Here is a 17,938-nt window from a genome sequence, read left to right on the forward strand (position 1 = left end):
ATGAACCTGAAACTTACTCTGACCAGATTATTTTGTATTTCTGAATATATATATGTGCTTAATTTCCTTTAGGTCAATCAAATAGAGCCATTTTATGAATTAGTTTTTGGCAATACTATATGTCTATAACACACACATAGACACATATGAACACACAAGCAAACACAGAGGCATCATAGTTCCTGTTTCAACATTTTAGCCATGATCTTAGGGACTTGAACCATTTTCCCAAAATAGTTCCTAAATCTGGGAGAGGGTCATTTACAGCCTCTATTTTTTGTGCAATGTGACTTAGTAATTGAGATACATTAGCAGAGTTATCTGGAATAAAAGCACAATATTCTGCCTTTGCAGTAAATTCCAAAGAGTGTCACGTTTATCATGGATGGTTTCAGGTAAAGCCTTGATTACTTTCCATCACTGAGTTTGTGGGATCATAATCTTTTCATCTAACATATACCATATCTTTTGACTTATTAACCCCCTATTTTTAGCCCAATCTTCCTCCTTCATATAACAGGGTTGTGGCATTTCCTCTATCAAGCCTGGGACGTGTAAAACTGCTTTTATTTTATCTGTTGGTGTGCATGCTGCTTTCTTCGCTTCTTGGTCAACGTGGTGATTTCCCTTTCCAATTTCAGACCTGGGAATCTGAGACTGATGTCCCCTACAGTGAACACCAGCCATTTCTTGAGGGTCTTGTTTAATAACCACTGGCTGGATATCTTTGGCCAGGCCTGGATCCTCGATACTTCACACTCCAGGGTCTACTAAGGCTTCCATCTCAACTTCAGATTCAGTCTGTTGCTTTCTGCTTTCTGTTAGAGCCATTTGGCGATAAGGGTGGTTCCCTTGCCCCTTGAGAAACGGAATGACCCTAACTTAGTTAACAAATCTCTTCCCATCAAAGGAATGGGACAATAAGGCACAAATTGAAAGGAATGTAAAAACAGCTGGCCATTGACGTTGCACAAAAGGGGCTCCAGGAAAGTATGCCCCTGTTTCTTCCCTGACAACCTCATTATGTATTCCTTACGATTGCTAAGTTTTCCAATCCTTGGGTTAAGATCGAGAAGGTTGTCTACAAGAAATTCTATCAAGTAGCCTGGCACATCAATAACCACCTGAGGCTAGTTATGCAGATAGTATCTCCAGGAAGAGCCCCTTTTAGCTTCGGGCTGGTAGGTCTTCTGACAGTGAAACCGACAAGGGTGGAAGGCCTCCCCACCTCACTCTCTGGCCCCTGGGACATCCATCTGCCAATGCCCTGGCTATGTGCAAAGGGCACATTGATCACAATCTTCCCTCCAGTGTCCCTTTTGTCCACATAGGATACACCTTCCTTGTTTGGGTACCCATGGACCTAGTGGTCTGCCAGGGCCAGATTGGCCACAAGAAGCAGTCTCCCAATTGGTCGACTCTGAGCAGACAAAGCAGCTGCAATCATTTGGGCCTCATGCATATTTCTCTGAGCTCGTTCATCCTTTGTAGCCATATCCCAATTATTGAAAACTAAATAAGTCAATTGGAGTAATGATCGCTCATTGGAGTCTGAAGACCAGCAGTTGCTTTCTGAATTTTCTGTGTTGACTAAAAAACTAGTCACCACCTGAAAGCAGAGAGTTATGGGAATACCAGACCACTTTACCTGCCTCCTGAGAAACCTGTGTGCAGGTCAAGAAGCAACAGAAGCAGACATGGGACAACGGACTTGTTCCAAATTAGGAAAGCACTACGTCAAGGCTATATATTGTCACCCTGCTTATTTAACTTACATGCAGAGTACATCATGAGAAATGCTGCATTGGACGAATCACACAAGCTGGAATCAAGATTGCCTGGAGAAATATCAACAACCTCAGATATGCAGATGACGCCAGCTTAATGAAGAGTAGGAACAGTATGAAAAGGCAAAAAGATATGACAAGGAAAGATGAACTCCCCAGTTTGGTAGGTGCCAATATGCTACTGGAGAAGAGTGGAGAAATAACTACAGAAAGAATGAAGGGACAGAGCCAAAGCAAAAACAACACCCAGATGTGGATGTGACTGGTGACGGAAGTAAAGCCCGATGCTGTAAAGAGCAATATTGCATAGGAACCTGGAATGTTAGGTTCACGAATCAAGGTAAATTAGAAGTGGTCAAGCAGGAGATGTCAAGAGTGAACATCGACATTCTAGGAATCAGTGAACTAAAATGGACTGAAATGGGTGAATTTAACTCAGAGACCATTATATCTACTACTGTGGCCAAGAATCCCTTAGAAGAAATGGAGTAGCCATCATAGTCAACAAAAAAGAGTCTGAAATGCAGTACTTGGATGCAATCTCAAAAATGCCAGAATGAACTTGGTTCAGTTCCAAGGCAAACAATTTAGGAGACCTGGGTTCGATCCCTGGGTTGGGAAGAGCCCCTGGAGAAGGAAAAGGCTACCCACTCCAGTATTCTGGCCTGGAGAATTCCATGGACTGTATAGTCTATGGGGTCGCAAAGAGTCAGACATGACTGAGTGACTTTCACTCACTCACTCACGCACTCCAAGTATATGCCCCAACCAGTTGTGCTGAAGAAGCTGAAGTTGAATGGTTCTATGAAGAGCTACAAGACCTTCTAGAACTAACATGAAAACAAGATGTCCTTTTCATCAGAGGGGACTGGAATGCAAAAGTAGGAAGTCAAGAGATACCTGGAGTAACAGGCAAATTTGGCCTTGGAGTACAAAATGAAGCAGGGCAAAGGCTAATAGAGTTTTGCCAAGAGAACGCACTGGTCATAGCAAACACCCTCTTCCAACCACACAAGAGAAGACTCTACACATGGGCATAACCAGATGGTCAATACTGAAATCAGATTGACTATATTCTTTGCAGCCAAAGATGGAGAAGCTCTATACAGTCAGCAAAAACAAGACTGGGAGTTGACTGTGGCTCAGATCATGGACTCCTTATCGAAAAATTCAGACTTAAACTGAAGAAAGTGGGGAAAACCACTAGGCCATTCAGGTATGACCTAAATCAAATCGCTTACAATTATACAGTGGAAGTGACAAATACATTCAAGGGATTAGATCTGATAGACAGACTGACTGAAGAACTATGGACACAGGTTCATGACATTGTACAGGAGGCAGCTATCAAGACCATCCCCAAGAAAGAGAAATGCAAAAAGGCAAAAAGGTTGTCTGAGAAGGCCTTATAAATAGCTGAGAAAAGAAGAGAAGCAAAAGGCAAAGGAGAAAAAGAAAGATATACCCATTTGAATGCAGAGTTCCAAAAAAGAGCAAGGAGACATAAGAAAGCCTTCCTCAGTGACCATTGCAAAGAAATAGAGGAAAACAATAGACTGGGAAAGACTAGAAATCTCTTCAAGAACATTAGAGGTACCAAGGGAACATTTCATGCAAAGATGGGCTCAATAAAGGACAGAAATGGTATGGACCTAACAGAAGCAGAAGATATTAAGAAGAGGTGACAAGAATACACAGAAGAACTATACAAAAAAGATCTTCCTGACCCAGATAATCACGATGGTGTGATCACTCACCTGGAGCCAGACATCCTGGAATGCGAAGTCAAGTGGGGCTTAGGAAGCATCACTACGAACAAAGCTAGTGGAGGTGATGGAATTCCAGTTGAGCTATTTCAAATCCTGAAAGATGATGCTGTGAAAGTGCTGCACTCAATATATCAGCAAATTTGGAAAACTCTGTAGTGGCCACAGGACTGGAAAAGGTTAATTTTCATTCCAATTCCAAAGAAAGGCAATGCCAGAGAATGTTCAGACTATCTCACAACTGCACTCATCTCACACGCTAGCAAAGGAATACTCAAAATCCTCCAAGCCAGGCTTCAACAATATGTGAACCGTGAACTTCCAAATGTTCAAACTGGATTTAGAAAAGGCAGAGGAACCAGAGATCAAATTGCCAACATTCACTGGATCATCGAAAAAGCAAGAGAGTTCCAGAAAAACATCTATTTCTGCTTTATTGACTCTGCCAAAGCCTTCGATTGTGTTGATAACTACAAGCTGTGGAAAATTCTGAAAGAGATGGGAATACCAGACCACCTGACCTGCCTCTTGAGAAACCTGTATGCAGGTCAAGAAGCAACAGTTAGAACTGGACACACAAAAAGAGACTGGTTCCAAATTGGGAAAGGAGTACATCAAGGATGTATATTTTCACCCCACTTATTTAACTTATATGCAGAGTACATCATGCAAAATGCCGGGCTGGACAAAGCACAAGCTGGAATCAAGATTGCCAGGAGAAATATCAATAATCTCAAATAAGCAGATGACACCAACCTTATGGCAGAAAGTGAAGAGGAACTGAAGAGCTTCTTGATGAAAGAGAAAGAAAAGAGTCAAAAAGCTGGCTTAAAACTCAACATTCAAAAAACGAAGACTATGGCAACTGGTCCCTTCACTTCATGGCATATAGATAGGAAAACAATGGAAATAGTGAGTGACTTTAATTTCCTGGGATCCAAAATCACTTCATATGGTGACTGCTGCCATGAAATTAAAAAATGCTTGCTCCTTGGAAGAAAAGCTATGACCAATCTAGACAGCATATAAAAAAGCAGAGATGTTACGTTGTCGACAAAAGTCCATGTAGTCAGAGCTATGGTTTTTCCACTAGTCATGTATGGATGTGAAAGCTGGACTATAAAGAAAGCTGAGCACTGAAGAATTGATGCTTTTGAACTGTGGTGTTGGAGAAAACTCTTGCGAGTCCCTTGGACTGAGAGGTGATCAAATCAGTCAATCCTAAAGGAAATCAGTTCTGAACATTCATTGGAAGGACTGATGTTGAAGCTGAAACTCCAATACTCTGGCCACCTGATGCAAAGAACTGACTCATTGGAAAAGACCCTGGTGCTGGGAAAGATTGAAGGCAGATGGAGAAGGGGACGATAGAGGATGAGATGGTTGGATGGCATCACTGACTTGATGGATATGAGTTTGAGCAAGCTCCAGGAGTTGGTGATGAACAGAGAAGCCTGGCATGCTGCAGTCCATGGGGTCACAAAGAGTTGGACACAACTAAGCGACTGAACTGAACTGAACCACCTTAATGGCAGAAAGCAAAGAGGAACTAAAGACCCTCTTGATGAAGGTGAAGAGAGTGCAAAAGCTGGCTTAAAACTCAACATTCAAAAAACGAAGATCATGGCATCTGATCCCATCACTTCTTGGCAAATAGGTGGGGAAATAATGGAAACAGTGACAGACTTTATTTTCTTGGACTCCAAAACCGCTGCAGATGATGACTGCAGCCATGAAATCAAAAGATCCTTGCTACTTGGAAGAAAAGCTATGACAAACCTAGACAGCATATTAAAAAAGCAGATGCCACTTTGCCTACAAAAGCCTGTCTAGTCAAAGCTATGGTTTTTCCAGTAGTCATGTATGGATATGAGAGTTGGACCATAAATAAGCCTGAGTGCCAAAGAATTGATGATTTCAAACTGTGGTGCTGGACAATACTCTTGAGAATCCCTTGGACAGCAAGATCAAACCAGTCAATCCTAAAGGAAATCAACCCTGAATATTCATCGGAAGGACTGATGTTGAAGCTGAAGCTCCAATACTTTGGCCACATGATGCTAAGAGCTGACTCACTGGAAAAGACCCTGATGCTGGGTAAAATTGAGTGCAGGAAGAAAAGGGAAAGACAGAGGATGAGATGGTTGGATGGCATCACTGACTCAATGGGCATGAGTCTGAGCAAACTCAGGGAGATAGCAAAGGACAGGGAAGCCTGGTGTGCTGCAGTCCATAGGATCACAAAGAGTCAGGGACAGTTGATTGGTAAGTCAGACTGCTGTGAGTGCTAGCTAGACTGAGGATAGTCCCTTGCGTAACTCAGGGTACAAAGAAGAGGTTCCTGAATGTGGGTGGGGCCTCTTTTCTTCCCCAGCTGTGTCTTCCCTTTGGCCAAAAGCCTTGGCGGAGGAGGGCCTCCTGTCGGAGGGGTGGCCTCTGTTGCCACAGCTGCTTCTGGTACGGTGGCCTCTTCTGGGGCAACAGCTACTCCCAGAAGGCAGGGAGTAGCTCCTCTTTGCTTGGATGGCCCCATCGGGTAAATTAAAATGTCATCCGTGTCCTTACTAGAATTCTCCCCCTGAGCTACACACATCTTAAATTCCTTTTGGGTCTCATAGTCTAAACTCAAGGCTATGAAAATTTGAATGTACAGAAGCTCACTCCATTTAAGTTTCTTTTTACAACATAAATCTAACAGCAATATAGTATCATAACTCAGGGATCCATTTAATTTAATTCAGATATCATTATATCTACTACTGTGGGCAAGAATCCCTTAGAAGAAATGGAGTGGCCCTCACAGTCAATAAGAGTCTGAAATGCAGTACTTGAATGCAGTCTCAAAAATGCCAGAATGAACTCGGTTCGTTTCCAAGGCAAACAATTCAGTATCACAGTAATCCAAGTCTATGCCCCAACCGGTTATGCTGAAGAAGCTGAAGTTGAATGGTTCTATGAAGAGCTACAAGACCTTCTAGAACTAACATGAAAACAAGATGTCCTTTTCATCAGAGGGGACTGGAATGCAAAAGTAGGAAGTCAAGAGATACCTGGAGTAACAGGTAAATTTGGCCTTGGAGTACAAAATGAAGCAGGGCAAAGGCTAATAGTTTTTCCAAGAGAATACACTGGTCATAGCAACCCTCTTCCAACCACACAAGAGAAGACTCTACACATGGGCATAACCAGATGGTCAATACTGAAATCAGATTGACAATATTCTTTGCAGCCAAAGATGGAGAAGCTCTATACAGTCAGCAAAAACAAGACCAGGTGTTGACTGTGGCTCAGATCATGAACTCCTTATCGAAAAAGTCAGACTTAAACTGAAGAAAGTAGGGAAAACCACTAGACCATTCAGGTATGACCTAAATCAAGTCCTTTATGATTATACAGGGAAAATGACAGATAGATTCAAGGGATTAGATCTGATAGAGAGAATGCCTGAAGAACTATGGACAGAGGTTTGTGACATTGTTCAGGAGGCAGTGACCAAAATCATCCAAGGAAAAGAAACGCAACAAGGCAAATAGATGTCTGAGGAGGCCTTACAGATAGCTAAGAAGAGCAGAGAAGTGAAAGGCAAAGGAGAAAAGGAAATATATACCCATCTGAATGCAGAGTTCCAAAGAAAAGCAAGGAGAGATAAGAAGCCTTCCTCAGTGATCAATGTAAAGAAATAGAGGAAAACAATAGACTGGGAAAGACTAGAGATCTCTTCAAGAAAATTAGAGATACCAAAGGAACATTTCATGCAAAGATGAGCAGAATACTGGACAGAAATGATACGGACCTGATTTTGGACCTGGGCAGCAGTAAACAGCAGCTTGAAGCAAGCGGAAGCAAGGGGTAGCTGGAAGCGAGGTGTTAGTTTCCCAGACCTGGAGTCTTAACCACTGGACCACAAGGGCGAGCAGCTAAGACTAGCGTCCCTAGTCCTTTTCTGCCTAGTCAAGAGCGAATTCAGGCAAGGAGGAAGAAGGTAAAGAGTAAAGCAAAAAGTTTATTGAAAAGAAAAGCATATGCGGAAAGGCATACAGGCGAGCTCAGAAAGAGTTGCGGCTTTGGGAAGTTAAAAGCCTATATAAGGGGTCTTCACTCAGGCCAATCATCTTGCTCTGTCCCCTCCCTGGTTAATTTGTCTCAGGACCCTCCCCTGGGGTGCACAGGCACACCCTAGCCAAGATGGTTCTCCAAGTGAGAGCTTCTGGGAGGAGCAAGACTCATGGTTTGGATTATCCTCTGACTTTTGACTCCATGGAGCCTTTCTGAGCAGATGTAGTGTCTCCCTTATCCTTTACTGTGAGGGGTTTTTTCTTCCCTCTCTTTGTCCTTGCCATGATTATTCCCATAGATGTTTACAAGAGACAAAGACTAGCTATTTACCCTGTTTCTGTGGTTACTTCCATTCCAGAGAGCAAACAGGAGGCTGGTTGTAAATTCCTCAACTTGAGTCCACCTGTCTGTTGCCTCAGGAAATGCAAACAGGAGGCTGGCTGATGGTAATGTCCAAATGGGAGCCCATCTATTTCCAACCTCAGACCTAACAGAAGTAGAAGAGGTGGCAAGAATACACAGAAGAACTGTACAAAAAAGGTCTTAATGACCTGGATAACCATGATGGTGTGATCACTCACCTAGAGCCAGACGTCCTGGAATGCTAAGTCAAGTGGACCTTAGGAAACATCACCATGAACAAAGCTAGTGGAGGTGATAGAATTCCAGTTGAGCTATTTCAAATCCTAAAAGATGATGCTGTGAAAGTGCTGCACTCAATATGCCAGCAAGTTTGGAAAACTCTGCAGTGACCACAGGACTGGAAATGGTCAGTTTTCACTCTAATCCCAAAGAAGAGCAATGCCAAAGAATGCTCAAACTACCCCACAATTGGACTCATTTCACATGCTGGCAAAGTAGTGCTCAAAATCCTTCAAGTTAGGCTTCAACAGTATGTGAACCAAGAACTTCCATATGTTCAAGCTGGATTTAGAAAAGGCAGAGGAACCAGAGATCAAATTGTCAACATCCACTGGATCATAGAAAAAAACAAGGGAATTCCAGAAAAACATCTGCTTCTGCTTCATTGACTATGCGAAAGCCTTTGACTGTGTGATCACAACAAACTGTGGAAAATTCTTAAAGAGATGGGAATTCCAGACCACCTGACCTGCCTCCTGAGAAACCTGTAGGCAGGTCAAGAAGTAACAGTTAGAACCAGACATGAAACAATGGACTGGTTCCAAACTGGGAAAGGAGTACGTCAAAGCTGCATACTGTCACCTTGCTTATTTAACTTATATGCAGAGTACATAATGCAAAATGCTGGCTGAATGAAGCTCAAGCTGGAATCAAAATTGCTGGGAGAAATATCAATAACTTCAGATATGCATATGATACCATTCTTATGGCAGAAAGCAAAGAGGAACTAAAGAGGCTCTTGATGAAGGTGAAAGAAGAGAGTTAAAAAGCTGCCACAAAACTCAACTTTCAGAAAACAAAGATTATGGCATCCAGTCCCAACACTTTATGGCAAATAGAGAAAAAATTAAAACAGTGACAGACTTTATTTTCTTGGGCTCCAAAATCACTGCAGACAGTGATTACAGTCATTAAATTAAAAGACGCTTGTTCCTTGGAAGAAAAATTATAACAAACCTAGACAGCATATTAAAAAGCAGAGACTACACAAAGTTATAGCTAGTCAAAGCTGCAGTTTTTCCAGTAGTGTATGGATGTGAGAGTTGAACCATAAGTAAAGCTGAGCCCCGAAGAACTGATGCTTTCGAACTGTGATGCTGGAGAAGACTCTTGAGAATTCTTTGGACAGCAAGGAGGTCAAACCAGTCAATTCTAAAGGAAATCAACCCTGAATACTCATTGGAAGGACTATGCTGAAGCTGAAGCTCCAATACTTTGGCCACCTGATGCAAAGAGCTGACTCATTGGGAAAGACTGAAGCTGGAAAAGATTGAGGGCAGGAGGAAAAGTGGGCAACAGAGGATGAGATGGTTAGATGACATCATCAACTCAATGGACAGGAGTCTGAGCATGAAGGAGGAAACAGAACAAGCTCTATCTTGAAAGCAGGGCTCCATCTTGGGCCAGACTGTGGACTTTGAGCTATATGCCCAGTATCTATGGAAACAGTATACCAACTGGAAAACCAGGCCCCTGGAAGGAAGAGCCCCAGGGCTCTCCATCATCTAAAAGAATACCCTAACTATCTGTGTAACCGAATAGACATTCAGTTATAATACATTAACGTATTATTAATGTATTATTAATACATTAATGTATTATTAATGTAACACATAATACATTCTATTATGCTTATTGGGTTATGACCATAGGTCTATTGATAATTGTCCACAGTTAACTACCTAGGCTTAAGGCATAGAATCACAGGTTAACTTTGATTGTATCTTTCTTTTTCCTTTGTTCAGACTAGTTTCAGGAAATGTTTTCACAAAAACTGGGTGGGGTCCTTGGCTAAGAGGAGTCCTTGGGCCCGCAGGTGTAATAAACTGCACTCCACTATCTGCATTGTCCTTCTGAGTGAGTTTGTTTTCTGGAACATGTGGCTTCAATGAGCAGACTCCGGGAGATGGTGAAGGACAGGGAAGCCTAGCGTACTGCAGTCCATGGGTTCACAAAGAGTTGGACATGACTGAGCAACTGAACAGCAGCAACAAAGAGTTGGCACTTGGAAGGGCCAGAGGGAGAGGAGCAAGAGGAAAAAGTACGCCTTGGTGGTCACACAGGTGTTCTGGGGTTAACAGAAGAAAAAAAGAAGTGGAGCAGGAGTGAACAAGAAAGCAAGAACGTAGGAGAAAAACCGAAGAGTCAAGGAGAGGAGTGTAGATATTAACAATTCTGTCCTAGACCTGCTGTTGGATGTGTAGACTACAAAAACAAAAAAAACCCACAAAAACCAGTCACAACCTGAAAGTAAAGAGTTATTTTATTTTGTGGGAATGTTAAGGACTCCAAGCCCAAGAGACAGTATCTCAGTAGCCCTGTAAAACTGCTCCAAGCAGGCAGGAGAGGGAGTCGGGCTATTTACTAGTTTGCAACAATGGGGGCAAGCAGCCTGAACATCAACGATTATTGTTAAGTAAGGAAAACCAGATATCAAGTTAAGGAATTTAGAGTTCTTCTATGCACGGAACAATGCAAGAGTCTGGGATTATTGATGTGATTCCTTTCATATGTATCTCAGCTATCTGGGGCCAGCATCCTGCATTTTTATAGCAATATTCTCCTCTTCTTGAATTCCCTTAGGTCACACTGAAGGGCTGTAGTCATGATAACTGTGACATCCTTAAGTTCTTTGTGTAGGAAATGGCACCACTTGCCCTTGTCCATATGGCTCAGAAATTCAGAATATCGGATAGCTGTGACATTTCTTGCCCTACAGCAGGAAATATTTCACAGATGTGCAAAAGCATATGGATTTTACCCACCAGGTCAAAAGTGAGCAGATGTTATTTGCCCCAAGAGTTCTTTTCCCATGTACTCATGTGCATACGTCGGAGAAGGCGATGGCACCCCACTCCAGTACTCTTGCTTGGAAAATCCCATGGACGGAGGAGCCTGGTAGGCTGCAGTCCATGGGGTCACTAAGAGTTGGACACGACTGAGCGACTTCACTTTCACTTTTCACTTTCCTGCATTGGAGAAGGAAATGGCAACCCACTCCATTGTTCTTGCCTGGAGAATCCCAGGGACAGGGGAGCCTGGTGGGCTGCCGTCTATGGGGTCGCACAGAGTTGGACGTGACTGAAGCGACTTAGCAGCAGCAGCATGTGCATACGTGGATGTGCGCGTGCGTGCACACACACGCACACACTTTTCCACCCTCTCTGATATTGTGAGTTTAAATCTAGATCATCATTGAAACCCTCATTGTGTTGGTATTCACAGCAGTGGTGAAGGTTACCTTGGCAATGTGTCCATTGCTTTTTTGATGTTTATTATACGTGTGTGCATGTTTAGCTGCTCAGTTGTGTCTGACTCTTTGCAATCTCATGGACTGTAGCCCACCAGGCTCATCTGGCCATGGCATTCTCCAGGCAAGAATACGGGAGTTGGGAAGTCATTCCCTTCTCCAGGGCAAATTCCTGACCCAGGGATTGAATCCAGGTCACCTACATTGCAGGTACATTCTTTACTGTCTGAGCCACCAGGAAAGCCCTGGTGGCTTTATTGTACTATAAATTCTCTGTTTTGAGTTTTGTAACTTTGTAGTATTTGAGACGAGCTTCCTTTGTGGCTCAGCTGATAAAGAAACTGCCTGCAATGCGGGAGACCTGGGTTTGATCCCTGGGTTGGGAAGATCCCCTGGAGAAGGGAAAAGCTACCACTTCAGTATTCTGGCCTAGAGTCACAAAGAGTTGGACACCACTGAGCGAGTTTCACTAGTCACTAACATTTGAGATAATGTTATGTTTGTATTTTGTTGTGTAGAGTAAAGTAATTGTGTTGAATAAACCTAGGATTAGAGTTGGGGGCAGGGTGGGGAAATGGGCAGACATCAGTGAAAGGTCCTCTCCTGTATACTTGGCTCATGGTTCCCCAAGGGCCTCTGTAGGACCAAGGCCTAACTCTAAACCTCTTCTTACCTTCTCACTGTCCCTTTGTGGTTGCCAGCTACAACCACTCACCTCAGAATGGGACTTGAACCCATGTGCCAGGACTTGAGCTCGGCCAAAATCCTGCTTGGGACTTAAACCCAAGGGGCTGGGACACAGACCCAGCCAAAACCCACGGTGCCTGGTTTCAGGACCTAATGAAGCCCAGGTTCTTGATGTCTCATTGCAGAAAGAAGTCAGTAAGAGACAAAGTGATACGTAAGAAGTGGATTTATCCAGAAAGAAACACTCCACAGACTGTAGGCCATCTCAGAAGGCAAGAGTGAGAAACACACTCCCCAGACAGTGTGGGCTGTGGCAGATGGTGAGTGCTGCCTCAAGTATACTGTGGTTAGCTTTTATGGGTTGGGTAATTTCATAAACTAATACACAGGAGGATTTTTCCAACTATTTTGGGGAAGCGGGCAGAAATTTCTAGGAATTGGGCCACTGCCCACGTTTTGATCTTTGGTTTGCCTTGGAACTGTCATGGTGCCTGTGGATGTGTCACTTAGCCTGCTGCTGCTAAGTCGCTTCAGTCGTGTCCGACTCTGTACGATTCCATAGACGGCAGCCCACCAGGCTCCCCCATCCCTGGGATTCTCCAGGCAAGAACACTGGAGTGGGTTGCCATTTCCTTCTCCAATGCAGGAAAGTGAAAAGTGAAAGTGAAGTCGCTCAGTCGTGTCCAACTCTTAGCAACCCCATGGTCTGCAGCCTACCAGGCTCCTCCGTCCATGGGATTTTCCAGGCAAGAGTACTGGAGTGGGGTGCCATTGCCTTCTCCAGTCACTTAGCTGGGTGATGTGTTATAGTGAGCATATACTGAGGCTCAAGGTCTAGTAGGAGCTGTCTTGTCCACCATCTTGAACCCATTTGGTCTAATCTGTATATGTTGTGTCCTTGGGCTATGTCATTCTTTCAAAGATTGTGCTATGCCCCCTTCCCTCCCATTTCAAAGGCATCAAAATCATATTTAGAGAAAGGAAAACAGAAATGAGAAAAATAGAGAAATAGCAAAATTCTCTTACTCATTTGGAGTTGCCAGGGCTTCAGCTACCATGAAATGTACTTTCTCATGGAAAAAGTTTATCTGACTCTGTTTTGTGAACCATAACTTGACTCTTACCCCTCTTTAAGCCATTTTGAAAGTTTTCCACCAAAATGCAGTAAAATCTGGAGCCCGGAATACCAGAATGAGGTACTTGACTGCAATAGGAAGTGTTTGAAGGATCATTTTTCCCGAAAAGTTAAAATCACACCTCTCATACAGATATAAAAATGAGCATGTGTTAAAAACTACTGTTAACTCGTTATTAATAAAGGGAACTTGTCAGGCGTTAAAACCATTTCAAAGAAGTTCCAAACAAGAGACAGAACAGGAAGTGTAAAATGAATGTGCAAATAAAGGCCAAAAAAAAAAATGGGGTGAGTGTCTCTTTACTTGGCAGAATTCATTTGCATGTTTATAAATAAGAATTACTTTTTGGTGTTCTCAGTTATAACCATGCGGTTTATCAAATATCTCCCATAGAATCAAAATCAGAAAACTGGAGTGTCCTCTAACAAAGAGCAAAAAAATAAAATAAAATAAATAAAATTTTTTTTTGTAAAAACAGTTTAGTTTTTGTAGACCATACAATCTTTGTTGCAACTCCTCATTGTAGTTGAGAATAGACAATAAAAAAAACAAATGGGCATGGCTGTGTTCCAATATATCTTTATTTATGGATTCGAAAATCGGAATTTCATACAATTTTCCCACTTCCCAGAGCAGTACCTGGATTTTTTTCATCGACCAATCAAAAAAAGTTAAGAAAATTCTTAGCTCTTGAACCTCACCAAAACAGGTGGCGACAGAATTCGGCCCACAGGCTCTAGACACCCTGCTCCTGTAAGTAATGCATAGACTTCCACTGAAACTCAGATTATAATTATCACTGCAGCAACACAAAGTTGCTGTCAAATTTCTTAAAGCACGTCATGTGCCCAGAACCGTGCTTAGCGTCTTAAGTACTATCATTATTGTGGAACTTAGGTCAGACCCAGCAGTAGTCAGGACCAAGGTCAACGTCCAGACAGGAATCCCGGCAGCCTGCGCGTGCAGCAGAACCGGAGCCCCGCCTGCACGTCCCCGAATCTCTGCGGGATTGGATTTCCGCCCTGGTGGCCATCACTTTTCAGGAATTGAAGGAGAATCTGGGAATCTGCAGGGCAATTTACACGGGAGAACTCGGTAACGGCCGTAGATTGGCCATCTCAATGCGGGAGGCAAGACAACAGGCTGTGATTTTTCCATCTTAAAGTCAGTGATTGGTCAGTGAAGTACTGGGCGGTCAAATAAGAGGGTGACGACGGTTACCCATAGGCCAGAGCAGAAGGGGGCGGGAAAACGAGGGTGGAACGTCAGTAATTGGAGTGACGCTAAGCCTTGTGTGATTGGTCCGTAAGGCGCGGAAGGAGGTGTGAGGCTTCGAAGCAGTCGGCGATTGACTGGAGCGATTTGGGGCGGGCATACAAATCACGAAGGCAGCGTTCGATTGGGTACCACCGCGCGGGGCGGGTAACCGGGACTCGGCGGCGACTTGGGATTGGCCGGCATGGGCGGGGCGGCCCGGTGTGCCGGTTCCTGTGTCCGGCGGACGATGCCGTCCGGCGGCTGGCGCTGGCTGCGCGGCCTTTGGGCTGCGGGTCAGCCCCTGTTCCAAGGCCGTGCGTTGCTCGTCACCAATACCCTGGGATGCGGCGTTCTCATGGCGGCTGGGGATGGGGCGCGCCAGACCTGGGAGATTCGCGCCCGGCCCGGCCAGAAGTTCGACCCGCGGCGCTCAGGTAAGGGCACCGGTGCTGCTGGCTTTTCACCCCAGATCTTTGCCCCCAACTTCAGATCCGGAGACCTGTGAACCGGACCTGAGCTCCGTGACTATGTCCAGTGACCTCAGTTCCTTAAGACCCTTTACTTCAGCGTGCAACCTAGACACGCCCTCCCCGTTCTCCGCGTCCCTTCCCCCTCGAGTCTTCATCTCATCTCCAATACGTAGGGTTTCTGTCCGCTGCCATCCTGACGGTCAGGTCTTCGCCCACCCCCTAATCGGCTACCCTGTCTCTTGCACTGACAGACTTACCATTGAGCACGATATGCTGCACCCGAGGTAGTCAAAGGCACAGCATCTGGCTGCCAGCCAGCTTGGGTCGCACCCTGGTCCCACACTTCCCTATCAGCTGTGCCTCTGTTTCCTCCTTCGGAAAGCGGGGCGATGGTGGTATCCTTTGATCGAGTAGTGAGGGAATGAGGGAAGATGCAAAAGCACCTCTTGGAATGGTACCTGGCGGTGGGGCTAATAATGGAAGAATATTCGGTTCGGCCCTAGGAGGGCGTCAGGCTTACCCAGGTCTTAGCCAGGGAGGGAGTGAATTGGGGGGGAAGGTTGCTGGCCTAACGTGCCCCCCTTAACTCTTGGACTGTCCACAGTGAGCATGTTTGCAGTCGGCTGCAGCATGGGCCCCTTCCTGCACTATTGGTATCTCTGGCTGGACCGCCTGTTCCCTGCATCCGGCTTCCCTGGCCTCCCAAACGTCCTCAAGAAGGTCCTCATTGACCAACTGGTGGCCTCTCCTATGCTTGGCGTCTGGTACTTCTTGGGTAAGGAGTCCTGTGAACTTGGGTTTGGTCTCTCCTGGATCAGGGGGTCAGGGGGGTAGAGTCAAGTTTTGTGTCCAGAACGTGGAGATGTGTTATCGATGCACCTCCTGTGTGGGTGGCCCGGGACTGGAGGCTGGGGTACAGTGGTGACTGGATAGACCCAATGAAGTCAGGTGTGAATGGCAGAATCACAGACAGTGGTGCTACATGTAGGAATGGTGAAGACAGTGTCTGAGATGATGGTTGGGAGAACCTCTCCAAGGAGAAGACGCTGAGATGAGACATGAAGAAGGAGCCAGCGGGCCGGGAGGGAGGTGGGGGGCGGGGGGGTGGAGGGGGAGGACAGCTGGCGCAAAGGCCCTGAGGCTGGAGGAAGGGGAGGTGAGACTGAGGTTGGCAGGGCACAATCACCCTAACCCTTGGCTCTGGAGAGCTGTTCATTCCTTGCCACCCAGGGTCAGTTTCATTATCTGTAAAGGTAAAGGAAGGTACAGGACTGGTAACAAAACCGCCTCAGCAAGGGTGTGTCACCGTCCCACAGGGTACGAGTTTATACAGGACAGACCTCTCACTTCTTGTTCACCCATTTCAGCCTCCCTGCTGTGCCCCACTTCCCACTGCAAGGCCTTTAAACGTCCCGGTTCCTCTGCTTGGGACACTGTTCCGCTGCCTGGGGTGGTGATTAGTTGCTCAGTTGTGTCCGACTCTTTGCGACCCTGTGGACTGTAGCCTGCCAGGCTCCTCCCCATGGGATTTTTCAAGCAAGAATACTGGAGTGGGTTTCCATTTCCTCCTCCAGGGCATCTTCCTGACCCAGGGATCAAACCCGAGTCTCCTGTGTCTCCTACACTGCAGGTGGATTCTTCACCTGCTGAGCCATCAGGGAAGCTCTGTTCCTCATGGGTCCTACCCTACCCGCTTTACCACTGTACTCCATACTCCCCAGCCCCTGATACTCTCATTTCTTGGTTTCCTTCCTAGGCCTTGGCTGCCTGGAGGGCCAGACCCTGGACAAGAGCTGTCAGGAGCTGCGGGACAAGTTCTGGGAATTCTACAAGGTGGGCATGCCTGCCCAGGCCCCGCTTATCCCTTCTCCTCCACCCACTTCCATCTCGCTTCTGACCCTCCTTTCAGGCCCCACCTAGGTCCCTCCTGGCTCCGCCCCTCACTACATTCCACCCCTCCCCATAGGCTGACTGGTGCGTGTGGCCTGCTGCGCAGCTGGTGAATTTCCTCTTCGTGCCCCCCCAGTTCCGAGTCACCTACATCAACGGCCTGACGCTAGGGTGGGACACCTACCTCTCCTACCTGAAATACCGGGTGAGCGCAGTGGGCGGACCAAGCACCCAGGGGACTCCTGGGGGAGGGGGGCACATGTGTGAGCCCCAAATGGCAGTACAACTACCCTTCAGTGTGAGGGCTGCCTGTGTCAGCCTTTATTTCCTGACAGCCTGCCTGCACCCCGTGGTGGGTGGGCAGGTTGCTGATCACCAACGAGGTGAGGACCAAGCCCACATCTGTCCAGCGAGGCTGACCCCAGTGCCAAGGGGTTGGAGGAGGGTTCAGTGGGGTGCCTAGGGGGGTGAACAGCACATGTAACCAGATGCTCTTGTGCGGTCAGATCCCAGGCCCTCTGACAGCCCCAGGCTGTGTGGCCCTGGGCACCATACAGACTGAGCCCCCAGATGCCAGACAGCAAGGCAAGACTGACTGAGCTGCCGCTGACCAGCCACCTGGGCAGAAAGGGGAACCGACTCCTAGGCCAAGTCCTAGCCACACCCTGACTTCTGGGCATCTGCTTGGGCTGCCCCTGCCAAGCCCACTGCCAGGCCTCAGTTTCTGCCTCTGGAATACAACCATGAAGATGGACAGTTGTACCTCAGCCTTTCTGGGACAGCTTCAAGTGACTCGTGATGGGCCATCCTCAGCTCTGGGGTCTCAGCCAGCCAGCTAGCACCAAGCCCTCAACACTACTGTAGGCTGGGCGCTGGGACCAAGGTGGGGGATATCGCCCATCCGCTTGGATCCGGGCCCCAGAATTTGGAGCCTCCAGTCTTATCCTCTAGTCATGGAGTGTGGAAGTACCATTAAATTCTCTTTGTAATTGAAAAT

The 17,938-nt window shown here is 46.0% G+C and overlaps 1 protein-coding gene across 2 annotated transcripts; it reads left to right on the forward strand.

Annotated features, from left to right (window-relative positions):
- Positions 1-14,760: 14,760 nt before the first annotated feature.
- MPV17L2 (MPV17 mitochondrial inner membrane protein like 2) lies at positions 14,761-17,937 on the forward strand. 2 transcript variants are annotated; one of them, XM_006057942.4, is made up of 6 exons: positions 14,761-15,015; positions 15,303-15,446; positions 15,656-15,826; positions 16,808-16,884; positions 17,018-17,146; positions 17,448-17,937. In XM_006057942.4, exons 1-6 carry the CDS (start codon positions 14,784-14,786, stop codon positions 17,538-17,540), a joined length of 846 nt encoding a protein of 281 aa, XP_006058004.2. In that variant the 5' UTR covers positions 14,761-14,783; the 3' UTR covers positions 17,541-17,937. The 2 variants fall into 2 exon arrangements, with proteins under 2 accessions (XP_006058004.2, XP_006058005.2); XM_006057943.4 differs by lacking the exon at positions 15,303-15,446 and having other exon boundaries at positions 14,770-15,015.
- The last annotated feature ends 1 nt before the right edge of the window (position 17,938 follows it).

Source organism: Bubalus bubalis, chromosome 9 (assembly GCF_019923935.1).
Source record: "Bubalus bubalis isolate 160015118507 breed Murrah chromosome 9, NDDB_SH_1, whole genome shotgun sequence".
Taxonomy (NCBI): domain Eukaryota; kingdom Metazoa; phylum Chordata; class Mammalia; order Artiodactyla; family Bovidae; genus Bubalus; species Bubalus bubalis.

Excerpts from the sequence above, each read along its gene's own strand:
- MPV17L2 (XM_006057942.4), top strand. The coding sequence starts at position 14,784 with ATGGGCGGGGCGGCCCGGTGTGCCGGTTCCTGTGTCCGGCGGACGATG. Across the intron at positions 15,447-15,655 it reads CGGAAAGCGGGGCGATGGTG|TGAGCATGTTTGCAGTCGGC; the intron begins GTATCCTTTGAT and ends GACTGTCCACAG. Across the intron at positions 17,147-17,447 it reads TCTCCTACCTGAAATACCGG|ATCCCAGGCCCTCTGACAGC; the intron begins GTGAGCGCAGTG and ends TTGTGCGGTCAG.